Raw genomic sequence first — 21031 nt, 5'->3', positions numbered from 1 at the left:
TTCACTCAATTTTACAAAGAAAATACATTATAGTTGCAGGTTTAAATGACACCAAAAGATGGCAACTTGCATCAGGTCTAGGTGACCAGCTTATAGTTAAGTCTAAATATAACTAGTGTTTTGAAAATAAAGTACGTTTGACTCTAGACATTTTCAGCTCACAATGGTACTGTATAAACCTAATATAGAGGGGAAAAGGGTGAATGTAATCAAACGTTTAAAAAAACTTAAAAAACTGTTATTGTCTTTTTCAAATCAAACAAACAAAATGTGGTGGATTTAAAAATCATTTTATTTTAAAATCCATTCAATGTCAACTTGTTCCATTATTTAAATGACTAGATATACATTCATCAAACATTTACAGCATTTTTACCAAGCCACATTACACATTAACAACACATCCAAAGACACTCTCTGTTGTCTCTTTGCATGACACTATAGCCACAAAAACAAACTCCATTAAATCCAGGAAGGAAAAAAAATCAAATACCTAATTCCTATGACTGCTAAATTGTTCTGTCAGGTTTTGAAAGTAAAATTAACGGTCATTTCATTATCAATCAATATTTGTTGGGGCTTTTTGTTTGTGTGCTGTAAGGCGGAGCACTATGATCTCCTTTCAGAAAGATAGAGAAGGAAGAACAGTTTCTTTCTATGTCCTGAGCTAGTTCAACAAAGGAAGACTATGTTTCCCTGATACAAGCAAAAAAGTCCCTTGTCAATTCAACACAAAATAAACATTCCTAAGGGAAAGCAGACATCAATATTTACACGACTTTTCCTCTAGGGCTCTAGCGTTTCAACCATTTTGCTTTTAGTTTTTCTCCTTTTTTTGTACTGTAAAATGAAGCTTCAATAGCACTTCTGTCTCTGTGTAGGATATTTTCCTTAATCTTCTGTGACAATTTCCTGTCTGCGTGGCTCTATTGTGTTTCAAACATTCATTCTACATGTAGCTGATGACATAAACACTGTAAAAGTGTGTGTGTTATCTGAATCTCTAGTGTTTTATGGCATAGGCACACGCTAAGGCACAGAGTGTTTGTGGTTTATCCCAATGCGTTACTGGGAACTACAATTCCCGAAAATTTTGCAAGGGAAAAAAACCGAGCTGCATTGAATAAATTCTGCATATGGGACTGACATTCTGTGAGAAGGTATACGAAGCAAGTAGAGGCAGCTTAAAAGTCAGTAATCTACTCATGGCATAAGAAATGTTTGGTGAGTTAGTAGAATATAGCAGCGAGGGAGGAGAGGAAAGTCAGACAAAAAGTGTGACAAAAACAGGATTATTAAACATACTGCATCTTCTTTACTGTAAAAGCATGTAATGTGTTGCAAACTATGACTGCATTCTCTATATAATCCACAGAGATGTGATGTGTTCAAACAAATAGATGGTTTGTTCAACAACAGGAGGCAACTATGGAGGATGTCTGATGATAACATTCTGTGAATATATATTACATATGAGAGTTTGCAACCTGAGAACACAGTATAAAAAGAGGAGACCAATAATGTCTGATCAGTGCTGGGCTGTGGTTTGATTTTTCAAATGATAAAAGGTCATGGAGGTCAAGTTTTAATCCACTGCTGTGAGCTATTACAGCCCTGCACAGCCCACGTATGCTTTCACTTCAAATCATAAGAGCTTAATTCAACAAATAAATGAAATACAGTTGAAATGAACTGAAGCAATACTGCAGCTTTGATGGTTTTCTATCTAAAAATAGCAATTAACAAAAGGAATGTCCCCAACGGGATTCAGATCTATGTATACTCAGATGACCAGTTGCCCTGTTACCTTTAAGTCTATCTACAATGCACTCGTCAATCGTGCCATTTCAAATACATAATTATCTGATTTAGTCATACATATATACTTTAGTATAAAAATATGATCCAATTCAATTAAAACACAAGTATGTGGCATTTAAGCAAAAAAAACATACAGTACATAACTACATTAACTGTCAAATTTCAAACATTTAAAAGTATTTACCAAACGGAGGAATACAAAAGTTGATCATCATTAATAGTACCTTGTATAACTCATGAGTCAGGGAGAGCAGATCATTTCGGCTATATACAATACACTCTGTTTATACAATGTGATGTCATTATAAGCACAAGGTCCATTTCTGGTGATTGAATTTCCATAATTTCATGATTTTAGTAGATTTTGTTTGGATAAGGAAATTCAGATTTACATTTATATATTACTGTAGGTCTTTATGTAGCATGTAGCGAAGGCAGTATTTCAACAACATACAGGATTGGCCTCTTCACATGCACCGTTATCGCCATAGATAGAGAAAAAACATCTTCTGGAAATGTATTTGGTCTTCATCCTTCACCAATCACGTGTGTTGCTAAAAGAAAGTCTAATCTTTAAGCCATTTATCTTACTTACATAATTGAATAAGTGCAGACGGCAACATGCCTGTGTTTGTCTTGCCTACAGTTTGCCAGAGAAACTGCATGAGCTAAACAAAACCTTTAAATGAAAAAGGTATAGTGCTTTTCCTTTGCAATAATATAGAAAATGTGCACGTAAGACCCCTGAATCCTAACCAACTGCATATGTTATGAGGACCAAACACAGCCAGTGAAAGGCAGAAAGACTACAATGAGAAGAAGAGAAACAAAATAATACCATTATTAATGAGGGACGGTGCTTTACTGCTTCAGAAATAAAAAATCAGATGAATACATTTCTATCAAATCTGTTTTTAGGTCGTTTTTTTGGCCAGTTCTAAGATTGTAACCCCGTTTATCGTGGTGTTAGCCCTTGAATACCAGGAGACAAAACAATGCCAAATGTCTGTGCATGTGTTTTGTAAGAAAGGCATTTATCAGAGGTCTGGTATGATCATGTTGAATTATCGAAGAAACTTCAACATTTCTTAAAAAGAAATTGCTATCTTAATCTGAAGTTGCCTGGATCTTGAGTAATATGTGATGAAGATCCAAACCAAGTCCTGACGATGTCTTGTGAGGAAGTGAAAATAATATGCATTTCCAAAACATTTCCAGTATCATTACAAACACAGTATGGCTTACAGTACAAATAAATGCTTATTTTCAGGAGCAGCACATTTGTGTCTCTGGGTATAAAACAGGTGAAGAGTAATGGTGGGGGGCAGGTGCATGGATAACCATCACCAACCTTTATTGACATCCGATTTGGCAGAAGCTGCCTTGCTTGAACAATGTGTTGATACTGCCTTAGTGTTGCTGCCCAATAAGGTCATTTGGGTGTTGTTAGCTGTGAAGGTATATGGCTCTTTGACATCAGTATACAAATCTGATTTCAAGCATACTGCTGGAGTGGTGACTATCAAGTTCACTTTCTTTCCTCATTTTAGGGCTTTGTTAAGGGTTTAGGATTGGGATAACCAAGGAGATCACCTCAAATGCTTCAAATCAGCATTGAGGGTTTGGTCAGAGATGGCATACACTGGTTTCTAGATAGGGGCTCAATCAGCTGCACATCACATCTTCTCTGCTAATGAAGCGCCACACAATGGAGCGAGGAGCACTTTGTCAAACAAAGAGAATCATCAGCGTCTTGAATCCAAAGGTTACTCCTGCTGCATTATGGGGGTTTAAGTGGTTCAACCTAGTTTACGGAGGACTCTTCTTCTTCTGTCCCTGAAAAAAAGGAGATGATTTGTAGAGTGCCTCTCCTGGTTATTCTTCCTCCACAACCCCTCAGTACATGTCTCTGTAGATCTCCTGCAGGAGCGGGTGCAGGGACGTGTCCTCTGTCTTTTTAATCTCTTGTACCAGCTGAGCGTGCTCAGTGACCAGCTGCCGGAGGTCGGCCAGTTTCTGCAGCATCTTGGGGAAGAGGAAAGAGTCGTCGGGGTGATTGGCCAGCAGATGGAGCTGAAGCACCTGCACAATGCTCTCCTGCATCCGCTCGATGTGCTTCACGTTCACCAGGCCTGGGCGGTCTGATCAGAGGAAGCAAAACAGACTCGAGTGAGACGATTTAAATATAATCTCCTGTTGGAATAAACAAATTCAATGGCAAGATTATACCAGAATTCCTTGGGTGTATAACAGAAGCATTTGCTTTGAGATTGATTAAAAGTCCTTAAAGAGCCAAAGGAAAAATAACTTCTGATTTCCCAAATAGCAAACGAGTTGTTTATGTGTAAATGTTATTGTTCCTGTATCTTTACCTCCACAGCAGATGATGACAGCCACAAACAGAGCCAGGTCGCTGTCGTCCAGCTCCATGGCGTTAAACTTCATTGCAAACTGGAACTTTGGCTCCATCATGTCACTGAAGGGCCGCCGCAAGCTCTTGAGGAATTCCCGGGTGATGAAGCCTGAGCCGTACGCCACCAGGAGCCCATCCTTGTTCATGCTGGAGGCGAGCATGGCGAAGAGGGCCTCGTACACTCCATATTTCAAAAGAGTCACCTGATCGTTGAGGTCCAGGCTCGAGAACCCGGGGACGGACTTTGCAAACTCTGTGAGCTCGGTGACGGTTTCCACCGAGGTGCACTGGCAGCAGTGGAAAATCCGAACTTCTGCCTCCCTGTCCTTCAGGGGTCCAGCTGAGCCCACCATCTTTGCCACCAGCGTCTGCTCTGCCAACTGCAGGGTCTCCATGTCATGGATGACAAAAGGCTGCGGAGAAAAAAGAGAAACTTTTATGACCTAAACATGTAGAGTATGGTTAAAAATGGGTTTCCAGTTCAAATGCCAAACACACACAGTTCAGTTTGTACTGTTATTTTGGAAAACATCACATAAATAAACGTGACTGCATAAATATGGAAAAAGCTGAGTCAGCAAACCTCAACGACATGAAAAAGTGTATGTTTACCCATAATCCTTGCAGAAAGGAGAGGCTTAATTAGCCAGAGCTATTATTGCCACTCAAATATTTCCACAATGACATAATTACTCTCCTTTAACCAACAGCTATATTATTATGCGTCACTCAAAGGAAGACTTAGCTTCAAATCATATCTCTTGACATTTGAGAACAGAGCTGTTTTGAAAGTCCAACGGTGTCAGAGCAAAAAGGGCTTGCAAGGGCAAACTCCATAATATATAAAAAACAAGAAGGAAATACATTTGAAACTTAAGTCTAGTCATCATTATAATGTTTCAGAGGTACACAGGAATGTTTTTAATGTGTACCGGGCTAGCAGTGATGCTTTTGATTCTACCTAATCGTTTTTTTTTTAGCTGCGTCAGTCTTCCAACAGTGGACAATTACAACATATGAGGAGCAGCTAAACCTGGATCAGATGACATTGGATGTGTGCTTTGGAGGGCTAAATCTGGGCTATAGTGTAACAAGGAAAGGTATGAGCGACATGAGACCCAGCAGTTTAATTTTAGGGAACTTCTACGTCAATGCAACACTGGATCATGAGATAACTCGTAACAGATGACACAACAACCTTGTACAATAAATCACTTTTTAAATGGATATACTTAACACTTTTTTGTTCTCACTATCTTTATTGAGGATATGTGATCTCACAGAAACAAAAAAGCCGAAGTTGACATCTTATTATAAACAAAGCCTCAGGTGTTTTTATGTCACTAGGTGGAGAAAGGTACAAAGCCCACAGCCCTTGTTGACTCTTAAGATTTCCATGACGACAAAATCACTTTCCTTGACTGTGTAGCCACAACCTCAAGAGGGGTTTGTAGGTCAGTCTATTCTATAAATATTCATACAGTTTATTCTGTAAAGGGGGTCACGGGTGCTACACTGAAAGCACTTTACCTGACTAACTGCTGCAACACAACTAAATTGATCCATTTAGCCCTACTCAAAGAACTCAATAGGATGATTGGAAAGTCAATCAATTATGAAAAGTAAACGTCGGTTGCAGCCCGATTGGTAATAGTCAATCTCTCGTTTCATTTTTAAAACGTGTCTATATTGCACAATGTAACCCTGGGGCGAAAGTAACCGCTTTTTGTAGCTGCTTTATTTTTTTGGCAGCTTAAGACATCCATAAAGACAGTACGTAATGTTAAGATGGATCGTACCACAGTAAAACCAGTTAAGTCAGACAATAAACCTGATATTCAGTGAAGCTGAGAGTGACACAATTATAGCTCATCGTTCCTCCCACACATTGAGACTGATGAGTCTAACCTGAGGTAAAATATCTGGCTCAGTTAAGATGCAAATAAGTTGAGGTTGGATTTTGCATGAGAGTTATTAACCATTTGATGGTGTTGGAACAATTGTATATTGTCAGAAAATAACTTAATGTAGTCTTAAAATATTGCACGATGCAACAACTCCTTTGAAGTAATACTGCTCAAAACTATTTTAGAATCAAAATGTTTTGGGATTTATACACATACTGTAGTAGTGGCAAATGGTACAATATGACTTTATAGGGAGTTGTACGTTGCGTAAAAGGTCCGTTACACCATGAATGAACATGCAAATCAAAAGGGTGGATCAAACACTGTGTCTCTTTGCAACTGACTACTTTCTAATGGATGCAAACCCCAGAATCCCTTTGTAGTCTAAAAAGGACACTTATCCATCTAGATGCTTTGATCTGCAGCAGCAGTGAGCGCGGTCTGTGTTTGAACATGGAGCTGCCCTTGGACTGACCTGTCCCTCTTGACCTAATTCACACCTACACACATCCATTCATAGAATTCAGAACATCTCTGAGCTGCATTCCATGACCCTCCCCCCGTCAGCCCCTCTTTTCTCGTAAAAAGAGAACGAAAGAAACAAGGCTTCGGGAATGTTTAAGGATGGGTGATGGTTGATGAATAGAGAGCCGCCATGGAGGGAACCAGGCAGTGAAGGATGAAGTGATGGCTCTTTGATACAGATGTTTCCTCGTCCAGCTTGTATTGGCTTGAACTACATGTTGAGCAAGTTATTTCTGTCATTGGCTGGCTGATCATAATCTCTGAGGTCATATTGAGACACGAGTTTGATTGCAAATGTTCAATGTGCTCAGAATTAGATTTAAACCCCTCCAATGGGGATGAAATAAATTAAAAGTTGCAAGACAAGACGACCTCGACCTGTGAGGAAATTCTGGTAAAGAGCCGTGAACACGCGATCCACACATGCAACACCTTTCACTCACCAACCCACTACTCTTAATCAACGTACAGGGGTGCTGGTCTTGCCCGTGAGAATTGTTCGAGCCTTGGCCTTGTTCATGTTGAAGTTCTTGAGGTAGGCCTCGTAGATCTGCCGGGCCAGGGTCTTCTGGTCGGCTACCTGAGGGTCCTGCACCTCCCGGTCCCCCGTCACCATCTCCGCCTTCAGCTTGAGCTTCTCTGACTGCGGCATCCGACCGAAACGGATGGCTGTAAGCAAAGCAGACAGAAAGTCAGACTACAGATTAAAGATTTAAGTTTATTTTTTATTTGAAAACACAAAAAATGCATTTAAACAGTACATTTAAAAAACACAGACAGAATGACTGTATAAGAGCAAGAACAGACCAAGTTTAAAACATGCACCAAACTTGATCAAAAACTTGATGTACGCACTACACCTACACGCACACACTCAGCGATTTTACTGAATATTTCAGAGAGGCCAAAAGGCAAGGACAAATAGACCCGACCAAAACATCACCTGACTGTTTCAGTCTCACTCTGGCAGTGAATGCATCCAAGAATAGTTCCATGAGTCCTCTGGGCAATAAAAACAACACCTGGCAAAGCCATGGTGCCAAAGTCTGGCCAAAACCACCCAGCACCATATTCTGGGTTGCTATTTTTTCTAACTGTCAGTTCTGTCCTGTAAAACGTGTGCACTGCATCCATGATTTTCTGGCTGATTTTCAATTCTGATATTTCACTTTAATCAAGTCAAATGAATAGTTTTCTGGGTTCCATCTGGAGCAACTGGGAATCCTAATAAACGATGATAAATCCAAAGAATAGGGTTCACTCAGTCATCACAGTTGAACTTGATGGGACAATAGGAACCCTACATTATATGGATTTCTTTATTGTAATAGTAAGTCCAAATAAATCAGAATAGATTTATTATCCTTTATAATTATCATCAACAAACATGAACGTTTTTTTGGGATGAAAATCTCTGCTTCAAAGGGTTAACCAGTGTCAACGCTTTGGTAGGATTTTTCATGCATTTTCTTTTGAGTGCATTATAGCCAGGGAATTATGAACACAACAGGTTACTATGGTACTATGGTGGGCCTCAACACTAGACAGGAGTTGTTTTTCTACAAGAGGATGCCAGCACCTCTCAGACGGCCTGATCCCATTTGACTAATAAGATTAGAGCTGAACTGTTTTTAACCACTCCTCGACCAATTTAACGGGCACAATCTGATGTGTACGCAGAAAAACACACCGCTCTTTCGGAACCCAACATCCAGCTGCACCTTCTTCCTGTATTCAGAAGACCATAAAAGCATAAAATGGGATCTGAGTCACCTTGTTTTCCGAACGAGCCGCGCCCCCTATCGTAACAAAACTAAGCTAACTGTGCAGACCTGAACGGGGAAGAGATACTGAGCTAGCAGACAGACTGATGTCCCATTAGATTACTGCTCGCAAAGTGGATGGATCATCTGAAGCTGGTAAAGCTCCACAGCGAGAGCCTGGGCAGGAGCCAGGTCTAATTACGATGAGAGGAAGTGAGTGATGTTAAGCTGAGCATAAGTCCATTTGCTAAGATCTAGTGTAAGGGGATGAGTCTGTGACTGGAGTGGGGAGGTGGACAGTCTGTCATACCATTAAATCATCTGTTTCAACGGCTCATATGTGAAGGGAGACACCTGCTACACCACGATAAGACTTACATTATATTGCTGTTGTTTTGTCACAACATTCAATGGTGTTTATTGCAATGCTTCTTGTCAGTACATGAGATTAGAGGCTTTATACATGTGCTGGAGTGTGATAATAAAAGCACTTTACTGCTGTTGCAACACCATTAAAAAGGGACAACATTTATAAGCAGTCTCTACAAAAATAAAGCGTTGTATTAAACTTGAAACCAAGAAAGATTTTGTGGAAATCACAGTGCAACAATGTTGATTGCCTCTTAACAATAACACAAATGAAAATGTGACATACTCATACATATATTCGAATAATCAGTCAATTGAAGATAAAAGCGTCAACTCGCAAGCCACAGACTTTTCAGAAATGTTTTACAATTGAACTAACATTCTGTCATACTTTTTACGATTGCCCCTTATCAACATATTTTGGACAGATTTGAAATATGTAAAAATGAAAAGAACAAACCATCCTGATTCCTAAACTGTTACATTGAAGGTCTGTCGATACAAACATAAGTACAAACCTCTAAACTTAGCTGTGCTGTATTCCTATAATCTATAACTTAGACAACAGACCCAAAAAGATCAGGTTGCACCGGTCTCAAATCTCCTTCCGCCCTATGCGGTTACATTCAATGAAACTCAATACACATTTAGCTTAAACTTAGACATTACTGTATTATCATCAGAATCTGGGCAATGCCTTAAGAAGCTTCTTCCAGCAAGTCAATAACTCCATGGGACAAAAATGAAGATGCTGAATCCGGCCTCTGGCTCCTCACGTTCACTGACACCAGTATGGAATATCTGCAAGTTTGCACAGGCTATAAGTAAACCCACCGATTGCATTGACCTTGGTGATCCTTCTACTCAAAATACACTAGCACACAAACAGAGATTCACACACGTAGCCTAATCCCCAAAATCAGTTCAGGACCTTGACCAAGGGTCAGCATGCCACGTTGGATGTGTAGGAATAGTAAACAACCTTCACCAGGATCTCAAACTTTGACCTCACTATTACTGTATTCCTAGAAAACATGAATATAATAATGTATGGCTTATGTAAGGCTTTTAAGTCAATGCTGATTTCATATGTTGCGTGTTTTCTCTAAAACAGTCAAGATTGAAACACAGACTGTAGACGCCTGTGCTGGATAATAACCACAAATGATATGATACGTTTTTGAATTACTACAGTATTACGTTCACTCTAGGGGGAAAGAAAACTGAGATTTTAAAAGTAAGTTCTTAATAGTTTGTTTTTTTAAATGTTGCAATGACAAAAGGGTTCACTGGGTTCAGCCATTGCAATTCAATACAACTCCAGCACAGCGAAGCTGCAGTATGCACATACTTAAAACCGTGTATGACACATGAATGAATTGCAGATTCAAGCGGTCTTCTTCTAAAGTAGGAAAATACAGATGGTCCAATTGTTTGAATTAGTACATTTATACTTATAGCCTGGATTAGTCTTCAGTTGGAGGCTTGCTTTAACATGCAACCTGACACTCAACTGCGGTGCTAGATTTCTTATTTGCGCTAATTATGTGTGTTCTTGCCTGTTCAATCTTTCCTGGCATCTGCACTGCACTGTGTGTTTACAAGTTAAAAACATGAATTGTCTGGGCTCCTCTGCCCAGACAAAGGGCCCATCTAGGAGCCTCCACCCTGCCCAAACAGAGGCTGACTGACTGACTGACTGACTGACTGACTTGGTGGCTGTTGGATTAACTGATTGATTGGCTGGAGTGTTTGTGTGTGTGTGTGTGTGTGTGTGTGTGTGTGTGTGTGTGTGTGTGTGTGTGTGTGTGTGTGTGTGTGTGTGTGTGTGTGTGTGTGTGTGTGTGTGTGTGTGTGTGTGCTGGTCTTCAAACAGACCCAGACCCACTCTGTAGGACTCACCGTTGTGGGACATGCCCACCGACAGGCACTTCTGGAAGCGGCAGTATTGGCACTTGTTGCGGTTCTTCTTTTGGATTTTGCAGCGGCGCTCACACTTGTCATACTCCAGCTTCAGACGGATGGTCCGCCGAAAAAAACCCTGAAGGAATGAGGGGAAAACATTTTTTAAATTTGACACATGGAGCAAAAATGTAATTCGATACAATTATTTCCATATGACCAAATGAGACATGAACACCACAGACCAGATTAGTCAGACAATAAGTGACAAATTGTTTGAAAAGAAAGCTAATAAAACCTTAAATATAACACGGACAAGTAAATTGCCTTTTAATAACCTCTGCTGTTTTCAAACCAGTTCAAAGGAGTTTTTTATTTCCGTATCAATGTGACAATATCAGACACAGAGTTTCACCATCACTTTGGCCACACTTGCACAACCTTGAAAAAAAGAAACATTAAACGTTGGTGAGGAACAGATGGACTTAGTGGCATGTGTGCAGTTGGCTAGAGGGTAGAAAATGCTCTGGGGAATTGCTTAATAACATATTTATTCACACTCATTTGCAATTGTATCCAAAGTATCACCCAGGGTGCCAAAATACCCACACACTCACACAGTATGAAGGACACAAAAATGCTCATAAAACATCAAGATTACCCGTGTGGTAATGGGACACAGCGCTGTTGGTGGGGCTCGCATAAACCCCGTGATCACATATTAAGTAACTCTGACTGAATCTCACCCACTGACCTCCAACCTCACATGCACAGACACATATACACTCATAAAACAAGAGTCACATGAAGATCAGGCCAAATGGGCGTCCTGCCGACACGGCTTGTGTCCTCTGTCATGAAGGATCGGTGTATTAACAACACAGAGGTCAGCCTCCTCCTATTACGGTTCCAACACCTAATAACAGGGGGGAAATGATGCACCAGAGAGGGGTGCATGTGTGTGTATGTGAAGTCCTTGTCCTATTTGTGGACACAATTAGATACATTCTGGTAACTTCACCTGTCACATTGAAGTGTTTTGAAGTTGGTTGGGTCGGCATCAGACCTAATAAGAGTAATAATGTAAGATGTTAAAAGAAGCAGGTTAGCTATTTTTTATAGTAATTCATGTTTCATTTACAACAAACATGTTGATGTTTTTTCTCTATACCTATGATGTTGCTTATTTTGTTTTGATATAGTAAAAAAAATAACCAAGTTATCAGGGTTCATCAAAAGGATCAGTTTGTGCCAATAATCTGTTATTTTCTCACACAAATCAAAACCCCTTAGTAAATGCAGGTGTTGTCATGGTCATCAGATATGTTTTCAGCTTCAGGAGTTGTAAACAACCAGCCGAAAACTAGAATTCAAGGCCCAGCAGCATATTACGGGATACTGAGGTCAAAAAAAGGTTGCTTTGGGACATCACAGTGGCCTGAATCATAGAATAAATACCATTAGCTGTGATTACATTTTCCCTACTACAGACAACTCTATATCGCATGTTCTTCCCTCTCTCTCCCTCCATTACCTGCAATTTCTCTAACATCTCTGTCAACATTGGAATAGAGGCTTAAAAACAATAACATAAGTAAGAGGGGTGCAATTCTGTAGTAGCCTTTGAAATGTGATAAGGCTGCATACAGAAATGCAGATCTCTGCAGAAGCTGCGTTACAATAACCATTTGGTACTACATAGGTCACTTTTAATGACTCCTTCCTTAACCCTGTAAAGCCCAAATATAGAAAAACATAAGATTTTTTTTTGTTGACCTTTCAGATGTTGTTGTAGGTAGCCTGGAGCAGAAATGAAAGAGTTTTCAGGGAAATGTTGTAATATTGCAACGTTGGGCTTAGGTGGGAGCAGAATTCCTGTATTTCTACTCGCATTGTCTGAATAAATATTGAACAACTAAGGGTTGATTTGAAGGATTGATTGCTTACTTAGCCCTATATCAGTATATAGCATGAATAATAATCACACATCAGTCATATTTTTTATGAATAGTCATTTATTAAATATGAATACAATGGTAGTCCCAAAAACAGTTCCTATCGCCAGAAAAGCACAGACGGACGTCACACTTGGTGCATTGTGTGTTTGTGTACCCTTTACTGCAGTGTCTGCAGCGTCCTCTCTTTGTCTTCACTGGAAAATGTGCCATTAGGTCCTTGCGTACATCCAGTGGAGGTTGTGATCTCTTGGATGGGAGCCCGTTTGGTGGACTCCCATCACCTGAGGATGGTCTCTTCTGAGCATTCAACGGGCTCCTTGATGTCACCGTCGGTGCTGGGCTCCCGTTGCCTGAAGATGGTCGTCCTCTCTTGGGTGTTTTCAGAGGAGTTGTGTTCACCTGATTAGAACAGAATCAATCAAGATACATGTCAAAAATACATTAGGATACGAGTCAAAAATATCACAGTGAAATATAAAAAAATATTACAAACGGCAAATAGCAGAAATGTAAATTCTTACCAGGATGAGAGAGGATGCTAGATCTGCCTGAAACGGTCTCCTGGTCAGGATCTCCTGCTTTGGCATCTTTAGAGCTCTCCCTTTTTTCTTCAAGCTCTTCTCCTCTTCAAGGTTACAGTTGGGTAAGCGCACCTGCCTGGCTGTTCCCACATAATGAATCCCACGATCAAGGAGCTTCACTACCAATGGGACACAGTTGAAGTAGTTGTCTGTGTAGATCTTGTAGTTCTGACCTTCTGGAAGCGTGGAGGCAAGCTTCATCACAACATCACCTGACAATCCAAGTTCAGACTTGCCTCGTATCCCTACAAGTGTTCAACCTATCTGGCTTAGCCTATTATCATAATAAAAGGAATGCATGCACCACCCCGTTCCAGGTGTCCCGATGCAACAAGTATCTGAATCCTATTTACATTGTACACTTCAATACTACCTGGCTTAGCCTATTATCATAATAAAAGGAATACCTACACCCACACATGCAGGTAAACCAGTTCAACTAGTCACACAATGCTGTCTGGCTAATGCTAACAGGCTAATTATCATACTAAAAGGGATACATCCAAGTGTCCCAAAACATTTCAGAAACTGTTTCTGCCAGAACTAGAGTTAAATGTATTTTTGTAACTAATTAACTGATAAGATACAAGTAGAGTTTAAAATATTGCTACAGATATAATTTCACATACTTTTATCAGAAATGTATTAATTTATTCAATTCTGGTCTTAATTCAAAATCTTAACAGAGGACACATTTAGAACTTAGTTATAGTGAATTATCAAAGACATTATATTTCTATTAGTGTTTTATTTCCATATGTGAACATATAAGAAGGGCAATCTCCATGACAGGTGCTTATGCTATTTTGACTACCACACTGACCCAGTGTTGCAATATTACAACAAAGACATAAGCTGCTCAAAATCAAATGTGATGAATGTATTCCACAATAACTAAATATGTACATGTTCTAGACATTGTAATAATCACACAAAAATATATTTGAGGCATTTTACTTACTTGAATCTGACAAATCCAGTCCAATAAAACAAAGAGATGTTGCTCGTTTGAAGATTCGGAAGTTGTGTGAGTCAATGGCCAGAGGGCAGGACCTATACACACATTTACTACCCAATAGCATTGTGAGGCTGAACAAAAGGACCTTTTGACTATGTAAATGTAGACATTTTTAGGAGAGCTTAAAGTAATGTTGTAAAATTACAACAGTGGGCCTTAATAATAATAATAATAAATGGTATTTCTATTTTCTCTAACCCAAAGACGCTTAAACAGGGTTAAAGTAGAATCAGGTCAGCTGAACAACTTTACCTTGACTTTTGTGATAACCTATTGTTTTACAGCTCTATGACTTCACCCTGCATAGGTCACATATTGTTCTGCCTTTGGAACGACCATGGCCTTTGTCTAGTGGAGATACTTCTACCTTGACGCACAATCACATAAACACCAAGACATAATCCTTCTACACAGACGGGGAGCTGCTGCTCCGACATTTATGCAACATCATGTTGACATGATGGAGCTACTCAGTTTATGCATCACATGCTGCCATAATACTCCCACTGCGGTCTCAGCTGATACATCTAGCAGCACTCAGTGGATTCACAGTGCAGAGGTGTAGAAAAGTCTCTCACTTCAGCTACTTTCTCTTCAGTATTTTCCCTTCAGCAACTGTGCTGATACACCAAGTTCAAAAACACATGCGCACACACCTCAAGTTAGACTATCTTTGTCCTTCGCTGCCTCTTAAAAAACAACCTTGGGTTTTTCTTCAACATGGCTGGTAAACAATTAACTGAAAGATTATTGAGCGACCTTGTGTAAAGGTCAAGCCTGGAGGTTCTTTAGGGGTTATCATCAGTCACAAGACACAGTGCCTCTGGATTTCTGGTCTGACATGTCCTACTCTCTTCAGTGTCTTGAAATTGTCTGTGCTTGAGTTTGGGTGACTTTAGGAGGAAGCGATTGATGGATATTGACAGAAATATTGACCAAAGGAGGGAAAGTATTAGTAAGGGAGGCGTGTGGCGCAGTGGAATCGTGCATTGGTGTTCGGATCAGGGGAGCACAGGTTCAAACCCCACTGCAGTCAGCATGTCGTTGTGTCCCTGGGCACATTTGGGGACACTTCACCCCAAATTGCTCCTGTGGGGATTGTCCACAGTATTGAGTATGTAAGTAGCTTTGGATAAAAGCGTCTAACAAGTAACATGTAATGTAAGTAATACACAGTTTGGGGTTAGGAGACAAAAGGCACAGGTTAAGGCAGATGCATGTACGATGACTGACCCAAAGATTCAATCTTCACAATAATAATTTTGAACAACATTAAGTCCAACAGTCCTAAACCCAACATTTGTCTGGTTTTCACCAATGTCTAACATCAAATACAAAGACAGCATCCCTTGTTTGGCTGTGTGATTCATGTGTGTAATGCCGCCTCACCTTGCAGCCCTCGCAGGCGTGGACTCCGTAGTGATAGCCCGAGGCTCGGTCAGCACAGACCCGACACTCCAGATTGAGCGATGAGGAGGACGATGAGAACTCTTCCTGGCCCGCTGCCACCCCGTAAACAATGGACGACGGGCTGGATGCTGGCGTCAGGGCATCTACAAAACACAAAGGAAATAACTGATTAAATTAACTCTAAATAGCAAAACAACCTTAAGCCACTGAACTCATACACCCTCGTGCTGCCGGAAACACTCTGTGATAAATGAACTTCAAATCATATACATTTTAAATATTGCCATTTCTCTAAATTATGATTATCTAAGATTTTTTATAGTTTTTTAGTTCGGCAGAGAAATCAACAAACAGATATTTTCTTCTAATCTGTGCATGGCAGAAGGGAAAAAGCACCTTGGAGCTTGTTTTAGAGGAAAGGCTCATTTTTGTGCACAGACCTTCTCAACTAGTTTGGCCATCTGAAAGTGGGAACACTCACAGACTTTAAAAGGTACAAGTTCCATTGTTGCTGTAGACCTATAATCATTATCATGATCAGGTGTTTAGAGAATGAAAGAACTGTATATTTGCGTAACTTGTATCGAAAACTGAGAGAAGTGTTCTTTATAGCATTGAAACAATTGACAAGGTTATCATACTTTGTTACAGCCTGCAGTACATAGGGTACATGTTTATCTTTTCCACATTAGACACAAAGTTGCGTCATATTGAGAAAATGTAAGTCAAATTATAAATCACCACTACTAGTACCTTAGTAGATGCATCTCTGTCTCACCTCCCTTCTGCAAAGAACTAGTGGAATTTAAACTGCAGCTTGACCTCTTGCAAAGTCTGTTCCATAACAACTATTTACTCAGAGATATTAGCAAGCCATCTGTGGTTGGAAGCTTGTCACAGGCATTACAGTGGTGGGGTAGTACTACTGATCTTCCTCGTGAAAAGCAGGTCGTAGGTTGCCAACAGTTTTCTTTTTCCATCTAGTGAAGGGAACATGGTTGGTAGAACTTGTTTGCTACAAAAATAGCAAAGATGAAATGGTACAAAAAAACAGTGGCACTAAGTCAGGCCACATGAGTTGGTCAGAGAAGCCAGAGAGGGGATCAGCAGAATTTGGCAGCAGACCTGAAGCTGTGTTTCTGAGTGGTGCACGTTTCAACAGAGAGTTGACAAGAAAGGTATGTCAGTGATTGTTCTGTTCCTGTCTCACACTAAAATCCTAAACATCCATAAATCCTGAACATGCTTTCACTGACTTTTCCATGACATCATCACGTTTCCCTGATGCCTTTTAGCCATCCCACGCTTTCCTTCTCCCTCACTCACACCCATTATTATCCTATTAAATGTTTATCTTTCTCGATTCTTCACTTCTCCCCCGCTTGTTGAATAATTAGGTAGCAGCATACATTACTCAGATGCCCATGTGACTTTTATTCAAGAAGACAAACAGCAGCAAAACGGATGTTTCCTGAGAGGTGGTGCATGGCTGCTGAGGAATGTGTGAATTCCTCATTGGATATGGGGCAAGTAGAAAGGCCAGCAGAGGACACAGGGGTAAAACAGGGGAGTACAGAACATAAGACGAGGGATAAAAGAATAAATAAGGAAATACATTAGCATAAAATGGGTTGGAAAATGCCACAAGACCCTAGAGACAGGAGAAAACAATTAGGTCTAAGGGGTATTGCCCAAAGGGTTAGGCGTTAGGCTAAAGAAAACCTGTGAAAATAAAGGGCTGTCAAAGGGTTGTAAGGCATCTTTGCTTTTGGTCAGGGCAGGAGGTTCGATTAGCCAAAGGGTGGGTCCTTTCTGAAGATTCAGTTGGAGCAAATAGAGGATTAAGGGGGGTTAACGAGGAACCCTGATCTGACAACAACAACAGTCGCAAGGAGATTACAATGAGCTGCAGCAGACACATTGGAACTGTGTACAAATCCTGAATGTAGCAAGCACCACATTGCAGAGGTGGGACCAAGTCATTGTTTTGCAAGTCCGAGTCAAGTCTCAAGTCTTTGCGCTCAAGTCCGAGTCAAGTCTCAAGTCTTTGCGCTCAAGTCCAAGTCAAGTCTCAAGTCAGGATGGGCAAGTTCAAGTCAAGTCCAAGTCCTAAACTTTGACAAAACGAGTCTTAAACAAGTCATTATGTGCTTTTCAACAAATGTAATGACATCGATCAACAGAATAATACTTAATAATCAAACTGCTCTTTATTAGTCACATTAATCATTTAATAATCCATTTTCTCTCTGCTGGTAAAGTAACGTGTTTTTTTCTATTTTAAGAGGGATCAGTAAGGTAAGGCTACCGTGACGGTTTGATTCAGAAGGAGTTCAATGCATAAGAGCGCTGATGTTGAGGTAACCAGAATGTTTATTTCCACTGTGTACATGTTGGGACCCACAATCTATCTTTATGCAAGGGATAATGTGCAGCGAGGCGTCTCTATGGGGAAAAGAACACCTGAATCTAGATCCCTCTGCAGGTGGTACTTTAAGTATATTTTGATGATAATACTTTTCTACTTTTACTTGTAACATTTTGAATGCAGGATCTTTTATTGTAACCGAGTATTCCTACACTCTGGTACTTTTACTCAAGTACAAGATCTGAACTTCTCCCACCTCTGACAATAAATCCTGAGTGGTTACCAAAAAAAAACCCCTGCTCTGAAGGTTATTTTCATTTTACAAATCCTACACTCAGCTTTGCTTTCTCCAATATCATTGACATGCAGCCAGATGCTGCTTCTTTTTTCGTTTTTTCGCAAATTTCTTGACTTTTTCCGACGTGCTTGCATTTAAATCCGGCTCCCCGTCTCCCCGTGGCTCTGTAGCTGGCCTGTACCACTACACCTGCTGTCTTTGGAGCGTCTGCCCCCCACCCTTCTTTCACATAATGGTATGATGCTAGTGTGTCCTCGCATATGATTGGCCGCATGGTGGCTCAGCAAAATAAAGTCCCGCCCCTGCCTGCATGGATTCTCAGCAAGAGTTGCAGCGGCTGAAGATTCTGCTCTCCTAACGGCAGCTCGCGATCGGCGTGTTGGAGACCCCTGAATTTAATTATCAAGTCACCTCAAGTCAGAAGGCTCAAGTCCAAGTCAAGTCCCGAGTCATTGGTGTTCAAGTCCAAGTCGAGTCGCAAGTGTTTTGTGATTTTGTCAAGTCGAGTCCAAAGTCATCAAATTGGTGACTCGAGTCTGACTCGAGTCCAAGTCATGTGACTCGAGTCCACACCTCTGCCACATTGTCAGAAAACCATATTATTAATAATTTAAGGAATCACTTAAATTCAAATGATAATGAGTCTTCACCTAGAACAGTGGAACCTTCAGAGCCATTGCTGGAGGACTGGTATTCGGGGACATCAAAGGAGCTGAGGGGGTCGTTGTCCATGGACTGGGAGATGTCCTGGAGCTCCTCCATGCCGCCCAGGAAGTCGTCATCGGCGCAGAGAGGGCTGCCCAGCACCGAGTCCTCCAGGGGGGAAGGGGGATGGTAGTGGCTCTCCATGTCGACCATCGCGGTGGAGGAGCAGGCTGCCGGCACTCTCACTCATCAGACTGGAGACAAGGGGAGGGTGGAGGGTGGAGGGGGAAGACAAAGAGGTCAATGAGTTGATATGAAAGACTGGGTGTCTGCATACTACCATGCTAACAATGAGAATATCAACATGATATTGTTTACCATCATAGTTTTGCGTATTAGCATGCTCATTTGGTAACTAGTGATGAACAAAATGCATGTCCCATGTGACATGCAGGTAGTCTAGACTTAAATAAAGGCAAAGTTTGAATTATCGGACAAATAAAAACCAAAAGTGATGTAAATGGCCATTAGGATACATCATCTGGCAACCATGAATGGTTTTACCAATTGTTTTGCCAATCCATTGAATAGATGTTGGGATCATTTACTAGATAATTGAAAAGTTGGCCACCAAAGTTGTCGGGATAAATCCTGTGGGCCGAATTTGAGAAATCAAAACAGTTGACCAACTGACCATTGCCATCCATACATTGGAGCCACTAGCATGGTTAAAAACTAATGATTTCCATCATCAACACCAAAGAGTAATATTGTATTTTTTCCCCAAAATGTGAATCAACACAGCATATACAATAAATGAATAGTGCCGATGCAACCCGCAGCCATCCACGCTAACATGTGCTGAATGTTGATATACTGTAGTGGATCAGCAGACAGTAGGGCAATGAAGGACACGGAGTATCGTATAACCAAACACAGGCCTCTCTGCTCCTGAGCTATTAACTCCAAATACAGTAACCTTATCCTTGTTCACCTTTCAGTACTGCAGAAAGAGAAAGACAGAGGACAGAGAGACAGAGGGTGAGTGCACGCGGACATTTGGAGGGATGAATGTAGGTCACTAGGCTAGAAGACATATGACTGAACGGCTTCTGCGGTACATTTATGAGATTTTGCTGAATTGCAAGGTGGGAACTGGGAGGATCATGTTGGCTAAGCTCAAGACTAGCAGAGGGAATGCACCTTACATCACGTAAGAACTTCATAGATCTGCATGTAAAGTGGGTCAATCTTCAGTAAGCCCTTTCCATCAGGCCCCACTAAGAACTTCAAACGAGGGGGAGGTGGGGGTTATACAGTAGGTGGGGGGTGCGGGTATGAGATACAATAGCCCTTCACTACCAGAGAGCAGCTGCTGGTTTTTCTCAGCCAATCCACACCTCTGCACATGACTGCCTTTGGTTTAACCTTAACTTACCCCGCACTGTGCAATGTACAGTACGCTGTTAAAAGGAGAGGCCGTGTGCATGCTTAAAATGTTTCTGCCGTCAGAGCTCCCCTTGAGTCTATTTTAACGATCTGATGACAGACAGACGTGAATGGTATTCAATGAAGAAGCAACATAAAGTATAGATCATATTGAAGCATGGTTGAAAGTACAGTATAGCTCATTTACATGTAAACCCTTCAAGAAGGAGGAAGAACCCTCAAAGGTCCATACTACTTCCAGAGTTAGCAGATGGCTAGCATAACCAAACAAGACCAATTACTAAAACATAGACAAACATGTAATAAATATAACAGCACAGCAACAAGACCTGGCTCAAATTCTATCACATTGTATAACATTGATGGAGATGGATAAATGGTGGGCCATCCTTTGGAGCACATTGTCTAAAACAACTCTGAGTTGTTCAGAGGCAAAGTGTAGTCGTTTATTGTATGGCAGAGGTGGTCAGTGTAGCTGCTGCTAAACTGAAAACACATGTTTTAGCACACTTCAGCTTTAGCAATATATTAAAAAGGGAACTTGATGGTATCTTGGTATGCATGTTCTGACACATGGAGGTCAAGAATTTAAAAAATGCGACAT

The 21031-nt window shown here is 40.7% G+C and overlaps 1 protein-coding gene across 1 annotated transcript in view; it reads right to left on the bottom strand.

Moving 5' to 3' along the window:
* Positions 1-277: 277 nt before the first annotated feature.
* The window catches only part of pparab (peroxisome proliferator-activated receptor alpha b), a 35145-nt gene continuing 14391 nt past the window's right edge, over positions 278-21031 (bottom strand). The window contains exons 2-7 of the mRNA XM_034149451.1: positions 18984-19232; positions 15647-15810; positions 10701-10839; positions 7136-7335; positions 4194-4647; positions 278-3962 (exon numbers count right to left, since the gene is read on the bottom strand). Of these exons, the coding sequence (XP_034005342.1) occupies positions 3718-3962; positions 4194-4647; positions 7136-7335; positions 10701-10839; positions 15647-15810; positions 18984-19191 (1410 nt within the window). The 5' untranslated portion in view covers positions 19192-19232 and the 3' untranslated portion in view covers positions 278-3717. The remainder of the gene's footprint in view (positions 3963-4193; positions 4648-7135; positions 7336-10700; positions 10840-15646; positions 15811-18983; positions 19233-21031) is intronic.

This window comes from Trematomus bernacchii, unplaced genomic scaffold (assembly GCF_902827165.1).
Source record: "Trematomus bernacchii unplaced genomic scaffold, fTreBer1.1, whole genome shotgun sequence".
Classification (NCBI taxonomy): Eukaryota; Metazoa; Chordata; class Actinopteri; order Perciformes; family Nototheniidae; genus Trematomus; species Trematomus bernacchii.
Note: the sequence above shows the minus strand (reverse complement) of the source record. Positions and strands in the feature narration are given on the sequence as shown.